The 10817-nt window shown below is 35.3% G+C and overlaps 2 protein-coding genes across 2 annotated transcripts; one reads left to right on the top strand and one right to left on the bottom strand.

Annotated features, from left to right (window-relative positions):
* Positions 1–5657: 5657 nt before the first annotated feature.
* On the bottom strand, positions 5658–9617 carry LOC132902034 (uncharacterized). The gene is made up of 2 exons (XM_060945622.1): positions 9096–9617; positions 5658–5708 (listed from the first exon to the last, which is right to left on the bottom strand). Exons 1-2 carry the CDS (start codon positions 9615–9617, stop codon positions 5658–5660), a joined length of 573 nt encoding a protein of 190 aa, XP_060801605.1.
* Positions 9618–9835: 218 nt separating this feature from the next.
* On the top strand, positions 9836–10480 carry LOC132902033 (uncharacterized). The gene has a single exon (XM_060945621.1). It carries the CDS (start codon positions 9836–9838, stop codon positions 10478–10480), a length of 645 nt encoding a protein of 214 aa, XP_060801604.1.
* The last annotated feature ends 337 nt before the right edge of the window (positions 10481–10817 follow it).

Genomic DNA, 10817 nt, shown 5'->3' with positions numbered 1-10817 from the left:
TCGCCGGCATCAAAAGAATTGATATTTCATTTCCATATTCGTAGTTATTTTCTATACTCTCAATATTGGTAACCTTGGTACATTCGGGTCAAGTGTGTTTACCTGCATTGCTTTAATTAAACTTGTACAAGCGGCGATATAAGTGTTAGAACTAAGGCAAAGTTTTATTACTTTAGGTTTTCCTACATTTATTTTAATAACTCTCAAAAATTACCAAACTTTATATACAGTTTTCTTTTACTCATTCTGAAGACGTCATTAATGCGCTTTTAAGTTGATTGTAAGCTATTCCCGATTAATTTGGATTTGAGATACTTAAATAAACATAGCGATGCACAACTTTAATTCCTACTTCTGCCATATAATGCCATTACCAATGATTTTCTTCAAAGTTATGGAAGCTCTTTGTGACTATGGGTTAACTTTGAAATCTTCATATCCAAACAACTGACGATAGTCGTGATCCATATGTCCTATTCTCCTGCAAAGGTTGGGGAGGCAAGACGACAATCTTTTCGAGTAAAAACCTGACTTAGTAAATCTAAGATAGTAGTCAGAAGGGGACCGCGGTCTCCGCTCCACGGAGGTGAGGTGAATTTGAAAGGTGTAGGAAATTTCTGGCTACTTTCTGGCTACAACTTTGCTATGGCGTGGACGATGTCAGGACTGACGCCAGGACGATTGTTATTTTTGATAAAAAGCTTAGACCGCCCTCTTTTAGGAAGCTACTTTAAAAGCTTGATAAAAAGTAGAATGTGTGTATTCCTATAGTGGTTACAGAAAAAAATCAGCCATATGGAAAAAAGAGAATGAAGCACTTATCAGCAACAAGCTTCATCGAAAATTACAATAACTTATCCACAACATATAGGTAAGTCGATATGTAATAAATTTAAATAAATTTTAACGACGCCTGTACAATTTCCAGAATATTATTTCCTGTTATAATTTTTCACCAAGCTTTATTACAAAGTTGGTTTCCTTCGCATGTAACCTAAATAAATTCTAAAGGTAATATAATTTCATTTGCCAGTAAACTAAGTAATTAGTATGTAGGTGACTTCCTAAAAGATTTATACGAGTAAAAGAGAAATTATGTGCCGTGAATGGAAAAGGTAGGTATAAAAAAATATGAATATTTCCGGGGTTCTCAAACGTAAGAGAAAAAAATCACGAACAATATTTTTAAGAGAAATGAGCCCGGTAGCGGAATTCGCATTCATGCAAATATTTTGAGTACAATGCATTTATGCACGTTACCCGCGGTGTTATAATTTTCACGTATGTTTGTCTATGTTAATATTTTTGTTTTTGACATTTTGAACCTTTTTGGTTTAATTATATGTTCAATAGAGTTAATTGACACGAAAAATTCTTGATAAACTTATTTTCGTAAGGTGTGGAAGGAACTGCCTGGGTATATATTCCCAGCAAGTACTGTTAGCGAACATTCAAAAGTAGAATATATAGGTATCTCTTGGATAGGCATGTTATTTCTTCGTCTTCATCATCACTTACCATCAGGTTAGATGAAAGACAAATGCCTAATGCAATATTGTGTAAAAAAAAAATATTTAACAATGGCATCAATGTTGGCGGGACCAAACCAAAAGAATAGAAATTAAAAAGTACGAAATTAAATATACTAGGATAGTTTTGGTGCACTTTTTTTAAATTCATTTAACTAAACTAAAATATCATACTAACGTTTCTCAAAACAGCGTTAGGTACGTTTGCAACGATATTTTTCTTGTAGTCAAAAACCACTGGATGGACGAATGTCAAACATCCTCCTGGCACAGAGCTGCGCTGGGAATGTTCTAGAATACCTACCCTTCAATATAAAAATATTTCATAAACAACTCCCACGCGACGCATACAAAAATACTGTGTAAGATATTTGCAAGCAAAACTTTCAAAGTTACATTACGCTTCACAAAGTTTCTATCAAGCCTCAACTTTATTCTATATACCCCATACATATAGATATATGGTGATATTCAAATGAGATTCTGTACTATAAACTAGTCATTTGGGTTGAAAATCGAGATGTAGCGTCGTCGGTATCGGTTGAAATTGTCGATGAAATGTTTTACGCTGGAGTGGTACTTTTACGCAAACGTCTACTCTCTTTGAAGTTCGACGTGTTCGATTTTTAAATTCAGGTCGTGGAAATAAGATTTCTTTATACACAAATTAAGATTAGTAATTTTATACTTTTAGTTTCGTTGATTACGAAAAGTATAATTTTATTTATGTAAAATCGATAACAATTTATACATATTTCAGTAAAACCAAGATGAAAATTGATATTTCATATATTATCAGTTTTTCATACTACACACATAATAAGGTAATCACAGGACTGACTTGAAGATTACTTTATAATGTGGCACCATTAAAAATACACCTAAGAAAAAATAAATATTAATTAACAAATAAATTTATAAATTATAGAGTCTCTGCATAGTATAGTGTCAACCTGCGGGAAGTGCCCAAGAGACTGGCAGCATTAAATTAACTACCTATTACGAATTTCTTCACTGCAAAACAAACAAGCCCCATCAGTATCTGGTAAAATTAATATAACCTATTAATTTATCTTTCAGAATAAAATTGATATGAAAACCATACAACGTTTTATAAGATTTATTATATTATCAAAAAATCCAGCTTCTAAATATGCACCCATACTAAAATGCTTCGATTAACCTGAAATGCTTACCGTTTTAATGAAATACTTAATTGTCGACCAACAACTTGCTTTATAGTATAATATCCAAAGAAAGCCTTAGAACGAGTCAATTTTTTAATGATGGATTCAAATTATAGAGATGCAATGATAGGGACACGAGGTTTTCGCCTCCCAAGTTTTACAATCTGAGTGATAAGGAAAGCAACTGGCCATAACTATGTTTTTTTAAGAACCACCACCATGTAGAAGTTCTTACTGTTTTCTGTTTTCTTTTTTTAACAAAGATGAGAGTATTTTCTTTAAATAGTTTCACAGTAAACCATGTTGTGAACATGGCCGGGACGCGCCCCCCCTCGGGAAGTTGGGTGCTCGCCAACTCCGCGTTAGATGTATAACCTGAACCCAGGACACAATTTTCTTGGTTTTGAACAAAGTGCACTAAAATCACATTTACAGATTCATATAAAATTGTCCCTGAACATGTTTTCGGATTCTCGAATTCTAATACAAAACTATATTAAGCTATACAAAACAATAATTACGTAATAAGTAAGTTTTTAAAGATGATAAGATAGTGTTGTCAGTTGGAATAAAAAAAAATTTAGGTGCATTGATGTGAAAATATTAAATGATCATTTATAAATACAACATAAATATTCCCTAAAATTCTTTATAGTTAAGATTCTTTGTACGCGTACTTGAGACTTTATTGTTGGAATGTTATAAAGATGTAAGGATATAAAAAGCGAATGAATAAGTCATTTGCTATAAAGAGGAAGATAAAATAAAATAAGGTATAAACGTTATTTTTCTTTATAATTTTCCTAATTTTTTAAAGTACAATTTAACTTTTTTATTGTACTTTGTTTCTCTTTTGTTTTTATTAGTAATATAAAAACCCAATTTTGATTTAAAATTTCTAATGTAGGTTATCACGGAATCTGTACTTGAATATTTTTTATATTACCTATTATTCTTGAGCAAATACCTACTTAATTATCACGAATTAATATTTTCTGATTTCTGAAACTGTCAACAAACATCCTGCCAAACAACGGCCTATCATCATTTTTGACGATCAACTGTGCAGATATATCATCCTCCCACGCAGTTACTTTATCTTCTGCGCTAGTCTTTGACCTTAGAGTTTTATTCAAAGAAGTTAAAAGGACATTTATTGTCAAAAGTTCAACGATAAACGTCTTTTAGCCGCGGTTTCAAAGATCGGTTCTGTTTGGACAGCAGCCAACTAAGCTTGACCCTCTTTATTCTAGCTATTGCCCCGGGCGGCGCGGCGCTCCCTTATTTGAATTGTCCCTGACATAAGGGAGCGAAGAGATTACATCGCTAGCCAGAATGTGGGAATAAAAGGAGTCTGGCAAAGCTTCGTTGTTAATTTTGATATTTTGTTTAATATATAGTGCAAGTGTTTCATGGTCAGATTTTGAAAGTTGACACCAACGTCATTACACTTAATTTTTTTTAACATTGTATGATTATTTTTTTTATTTCTATCCCTTCTCATAAACTCTTCAAAAGTAAACGACTAAGCAAAAGAACCGAAATGATTCAAGAAAATACGTTTAAAATGTGTACGAGGAAAAAGCCGCTTCATAGAATTAGCTGTCAACGAGGATTTCCACAACGAATATATGGTGCCTAAAAGCCTGAAGGGCATCGCTTTTATTTCTCTGACAAAATGAGTATAATTACGAGACATTCCTACTTATTCCATTTCTATATTGCCAGAAAATTGTTTTACAAACTAATTTTAAATTATAATTCGTTTCGTTCAAGATTGCCCAAAAAGACGTTGACGGTTTTACAATTTTTTTACGTACAAACATGTATATAGTCACCTCTATATCCCATGCGGGGTAGATAAAGCCAACAGTCTTGATACAACTAAAATGCCACGTTCAGCTGGCTCAATGGCTATTAACGAATAATGGAATTGGTAGATTGCTAGCCCATCGCCTACAAGAGGAATCCCAAGTTTATAAGCCAGTCATGGAAAAGATATTGATCGGGCCGAGGGTCTGGTAGGTCAGTCTGAATAAAACGGGTCTTGTTGTCGTCTTGAACATCCGTAAATCTGGTTTTATTCAGACTGACCTACCAGGCCCTCGGCCCGTTCAAGTGGTCCTTCGAGCCGAAAGATTCTGTAGAAAAAGAGCGTTAGACCAAGTCATGTAAGTCTGAGTCACATCGGCAGAAGCATAGGACAGTCAAGTCGTTTAGTAGTCGACCAAGTCCCACATTGTCATGTATAACATATCCTAAGTCAATCTTGGATATCGTCGGTCCATGGAGGCTGAACGGCGCTACAGATATTAAGTTCCTATTCAAAAATGCCGGGGACCACACGGAAAAATATTTTTTATTTTGTAATGTAGATGATATAATTACTTCTCTGGTTTTTATAATGTAAAAATGCACTTCATTTCCGATCATTCCTGTTATTGCGATCCAAACAAAAACTTAAAGTTCTCAGATACCTTATTTAACGTAGAATTCGTTAATTATCAACTACAAATAACTATAACTAATTATGTAATTATTTTCACAACACAAGTGGTTAACGTACTTTTAGAAAGTTACACATTCATGCGTAGTACGAGATAACCCTTCCTGAAACGCGTATCATGGCCGCAATATAAATCATGACTCTAAAAATCTCATTAATTTGGTTTCCGTGGTTCTTGTCGGTGTGCGTCAGCATGTTTTTACATCTATAGATAGGAGTTATAAAATGTTTTCGTTTATTTTTTTTGCAGTGAAATTTGATTTTATAGTGATAGTATAAAGTAAAAAAAAATACTCTCATGAACTCTCTCTGGGTAATAATGGCAATTTGTACTTTTAAAATAAGAGTTTTGTACTTGTTTTATCTCAGCATATCAGCCACTGTTCTGAACATAATGAATCTCCATCTCTTCTTAATTTGGTCTAGCTACAACGGTTAAGACCAGTTCACTCTGGCGTCTTTTTTATGTCCGACCATTTGCCTAATCTGGAAATAAAGTTAAATATGTGCTGTAACAAACAGCATTAATTAATCAAGTCACAGTGAGCTCAAAACAAAACAAAAAATTTCTGCTCTTCCGAATATCCGTCTTGTTTTTCTTTGATTCATAATTACAAATCATGAAAGGAATCTTGTCTTACATTTTAACTAAGTCATAAATAATTATGGTTTGTTTACGAATCAAAATAGAAATGTCTGTTTACTTTAACTATATATCGCTAGCTAGCTTGCCCGCGGCTTCGCCCGCGAGAAATTTACACTATGTCGTTCTCGGTACTCCACAATACCTATACAAAAATTCATGGAGACAGATTAAGTTATTGAAAAAAAAAGACTTGCAAACAACAACAAACAAACATACTTTCATAATTTATAATATTAGTAGGTATGTCTTATAAAAGATCGGGTCGCCCTCACAACGTACCAATAAAAAAAGTATAATCTAGGTATACCCTTACATTAATCGATGTTACTCTCCGAGTAAGTCATCAATCAAATCAGTAACTAAGTGATTGACAAACAACGTACGGACGGTGAGCAAACATTTACTATAATAGTTCTTTGGAAAGAGTATTGTGAGCATGAGGATTTCCCGAAATTCTCCCAGTAACAGTAAAATCAGGACTTTCTAATTTACTTGGAGCACTTAAAATTCTTTAAAAAATCTAAAACAAAATTTGTGCGGGTTTTTAGTTTTTCTTTTGAATCTTCTGTTAGGTAAATACCAGAAAAATTATACTTTGTAGCATGAATATTATTTATTGGGTGCTAACAAATATTATTAAATACAGAATCTACCGTTGAACATTAGAAAATTATAATTTATACATACATACATACATAAAATCACGCCTCTTTCCCGGAGGGGTAGACAGAGACTACCTCTTTCCACTTGACCACACGATCTCTGCATATTTCCTTCGCTTCATCCACATTCATAACTCTCTTCATGCAAGCTCGGCGGTTTCGGGTACTTTTGACCTGACCCTTTACCAGGACGTCCTTAATTTGATCAAGATACGTTCGTCTAGGTCTTCCCACTCCGACCTTTCCCTCCACACCCTCCATGTATATCTGCTTAGTCAACCTGTTTTCATTCATCCTCTCCACATGACCGAACCATCTCAACATACCCTTTTCTATTCCTGTAACTACATCTTCTTTCACATCACAACATTCCCTTATCACGCTGTTCCTTATCCGGTCACTCAATTTCACACCCAACATACTCCTTAACGCTCTCATTTCCACTGCATTTATTCTGCTTTCGTGCTTCTTTTGCCATACCCAACTTTCACTCCCATACATTAATGTCGGGACCAACACGCCCCTATGCACAGCCAGTCGAGCCTTTTTGGATAGTTCCTGACTGCTCATAAAGGCATGCAAAGCTCCATTCACCATGTTCCCCGCGTTCACTCTCCTTTCAATATCACTATCACACTTGCCATCTGATGTAAACTTTGATCCTAGATATACAAACTCTTTCACTTGCTCAACTTTTTCTCCTCCAATCAAAATATTACATGTTGCATTTCTTTCTCCATTTCAAAAACCAGTGTTTTAGTTTTACTTACGTTCACTTTCATTCCTTTCTCTTTTAAAGCTTCATGCATACAGTTTACCATCTCCTGTAACTCCTCCGCTGATGACGCCAGTATAACCTGATCGTCGGCATAGAGCAGACATTTGACGAGTAACTCATTCATCCTTAATCCACTTTTAGACTCTTTCAAATCTGTCAAACAACTATCCATAAATAGGTTGAACAGCCACGGTGAGGCAACCCATCCTTGCCTAACGCCTTTCTCAATCTTAAACCACTCAGGGTGCGCTCCGTTTATCCTGACACAAGCACTTGAATCCTCATATAAGGATTTCAGTGCTCGTATTAAGAGACTGCTCACACAATTCATTCCTCTCAACTCTGTCCTAGGCCTTTTCCAAATCCACGAATGTGCAATAGACTTTTTGACTCTTGGCCAAAAACTTTTCGGCTATGCACCGCAAAGAAAAGACCTGATCAGTACATCCCATTCCCTTTCGAAATCCCGCTTGAGCATCCCATATTTTGTCATCAGTTTCATTCCTGACTCTATTAATCAATACCTTAGCATACAATTTGCCGACAACGCTAAGCAGGCTTATACCACGATAATTTTTGCAGTCCAGTTGTGACCCTTTTCCTTTTAAGGTGGCACGATAACCGCCTTACACCAATCTTTTGGTACTCAGCCGCTTCTCCAACACAAATTTAAAAGGCAGTACAACTGTCTAGCTACGACGCCTTTTCCTGCTTTTAGCATCTCGACCGACACTCTATCATACCCAGCAGCCTTACCCGCTTTCATACTCTTAAGTGCTTCCACAATTTCGAACATTCAATTTCGCCTTCCATCTCATTCTCTTTTTCTACGCTATAGCAGAACTCTTTCTTATTTTCTTCATTTTTTTCAAATAAACTCTCAAAATAGTCCTTCTATATCTTTAGCACACATTCTTCTCCTTTCACAACGCTACCATCCTGGCATCTGATAATTTATAAGATCACATATAAACATCGCTCATGGCGGAGCGGACGGTGGTCGAACTCTCAGTTTCGGCGCGAGAGAGCGGGCATGCAGCTAACAAAAAAGGCGGGAAGCTCTCTCATTTGTCGTTCGAGACGGAATGACAACCGTTTAAAGGAAAATTGTCAATGCACGCGGCGCTACGCATGGTGATAGGCTGCGGCCGACAAGGCCGCCAACCTTAGCATAAAAATAGGGTTGGGGAATGTCTGCTAAAATAGTGATGTGCGCTACAACTTCTTTATTGTGTTACCTTAAACACTCCTGTACCTTTGGTCCTTGTACTATTCCAACGTTAACTACTACTATGTAAAACATTTGAAATTCCCAAGACTAATTTCCATACTAACATAACAATAAATTCTTCTCTTTTGAAATTGTCGTATTAAAAACGCTGCATAATATAACATTACTAGCTATAATACCCGGCTTCGCCCGGGAGTTGATATAAGATTACACGGTAGGTGAAATAAAAAAATAAACTTTGACGCGATAGTAAAAAAAATTATTGAAAACATTCGCTCATTGTTTACACTATTTGCTTATAAACAACATTTTTCATTTTATTGTCTGGAGTATATATATATATATATAGATTTTTCGGATTTCCTACCCTTGAGCAAGCTACATATAGCTGACCGTGAGAGAAGCAGGGTTCTTTGAGGTTAATGCCACAATATTTTAAAGTTTATCCTTGCGCTTTGTTAATTGTAAAACTAAAAGCTAATTTAATTGGAAATTGCAGTCTTTTAAATTGAAATGGCAATTCAGAAGAGATCAGTGGTATTCTAGGTATAAATACTGTTTGTCCTTTGTTCTTTCCAGAAATAAGTTCAGCTTCAATAATATTCGATAGCTGTTTTACGATCATTCTCGTTCCATTACATAGTTTTGGAGAGCCGAGATTTCTAAGTAGTATGATTGGAGATCCAATTTTGAGACGAAAGCAGTGTAATAGCATTCCTGGTACTTGTAAAGAGTTCAGAAATTCTGTAGGGAAGTTGACACTTTCCTCACTGGATACCATCGTGTCCATCGATTTGTATATTCTCTCTTCACCAGGTATTTTCTTTAGAATATTGAAATTGATATCGTCAACAACATTATTTTTAGTGACCAAAATTGCTCTTTGAAATAACCACTCTACGTTGGTATAGTTTTGAACAATATTTGGATAAATTTTGTCGATTAGATCGTTTTCAGTAGTGGCTATGTTACAGAAATCACTATTGAGTTCAATGAGGCCGGTCGTTTGGTTAGTAGGATATGTATCTTCACCTATTTGTAAAAGTATTTTAGCAAAATGTGCAGTGTGCTGTTTCATCTTTTGATAATTCAACTCTCATGTTTTTTGTTAATTGCAGTATTTGTACTTGTGACCAGAGATGTGACTTTTTTAAGCATGCATTGATTTGTTCTGCTGGTGTTGACTTGGGAATAACTGGAAGTGTTTGTCGAAAATCTCCCGACAGTATGAGTAGAACTCCTCCCTCTTTCAGAGTTTTTTCGCAATCCTTGTAATGTTCTCTTCGAGACGAAATCATGAATGACGGCAATATTGATGATATTGGAACAATGGTAATATTACCTTCATCATACACAGGAAGTCCAAGACATATGCACGAATATACTCAAGATGCCATGACTTACGTAAAAAAATTTGGACGACCTGATCTCTTCATAACATTTACATGCAACTCATCATGGCCAGACATTAAAGAACAACTAAAATACGGACAAACCTCCATGGATCGACAGGACATAATAGCCCAAGTTTTTCGACAAACACAAAAAAGATTTATTGAAGTCATCACAAAATACCACATTTTTGGAACCGTTCGATGCTGGATGTATACAATTGAGTGGCAAAAACGAGGATTACCTCACTCACACAATCTCATATGGCTACACGATAAAATTTATCCCACGGATATTGACAAAATCATCCAAGCAGAATTTTACGATCCACAAAAAGATCCGGAACTGTACAACATAGTAGTGAAAAACATGATTCACGGACCATGTGGATCATTAAACTTCAATGCACCATGCATGAGTGATGGAAAATGTATAAAAAAATATCCAAAACCATGGATGATACAAAAACTGAAGAAGACGGAAGTGTTGGTCGAAGTAACTCCGAAAGAAGTCATTTGGAAGCAGGAGTTATATGAACTTATATTTTGAAGAAAGTGTTTTGATTCTTGTGTTTCCCCGGTCATGTAATGTAGAAATTCCTGCGGAGGTGCTTCCAGTGGTGGTAGTCAAATTTTTCCATTCATGCAACAGAGACCTGGTGTTTCTTTACTGAATTTTTTCGCGTGGCAAAATTGGCAAATGTTATTCATTTTTCTGATCACAACATGTATTGATTGTAATATTTTTTCGTTGGGTCGTAGTGGAATGCTTCCTTTGTTAAATTATCTTTTAAAATTCTCGATTCTTCTACACTTTCATTCTCTTTCCTTTCTTCACTTTTTGTACTTCTCAGAGTTCTCATCCTGGTTCGTTGATTTTGTAAACG

Source organism: Amyelois transitella, chromosome 8 (assembly GCF_032362555.1).
Source record: "Amyelois transitella isolate CPQ chromosome 8, ilAmyTran1.1, whole genome shotgun sequence".
Classification (NCBI taxonomy): domain Eukaryota; kingdom Metazoa; phylum Arthropoda; class Insecta; order Lepidoptera; family Pyralidae; genus Amyelois; species Amyelois transitella.
This window is presented reverse-complemented; position numbering and strand designations above follow the sequence as displayed.

What these genes read in the sequence shown, in the direction of transcription:
- LOC132902033 (XM_060945621.1), top strand. Translation starts at nt 9,836, where the DNA reads ATGAATGACGGCAATATTGATGATATTGGAACAATGGTAATATTACCT.
- LOC132902034 (XM_060945622.1), bottom strand. Translation starts at nt 9,617, where the DNA reads ATGAAACAGCACACTGCACATTTTGCTAAAATACTTTTACAAATAGGT. An exon ending in GAAAGAACAAAGGACAAACA is followed by an intron (nt 5,709 to 9,095) that starts GTATTTATACCT and finishes CTTTATTTCCAG; the next exon opens with ATTAGGCAAATGGTCGGACA.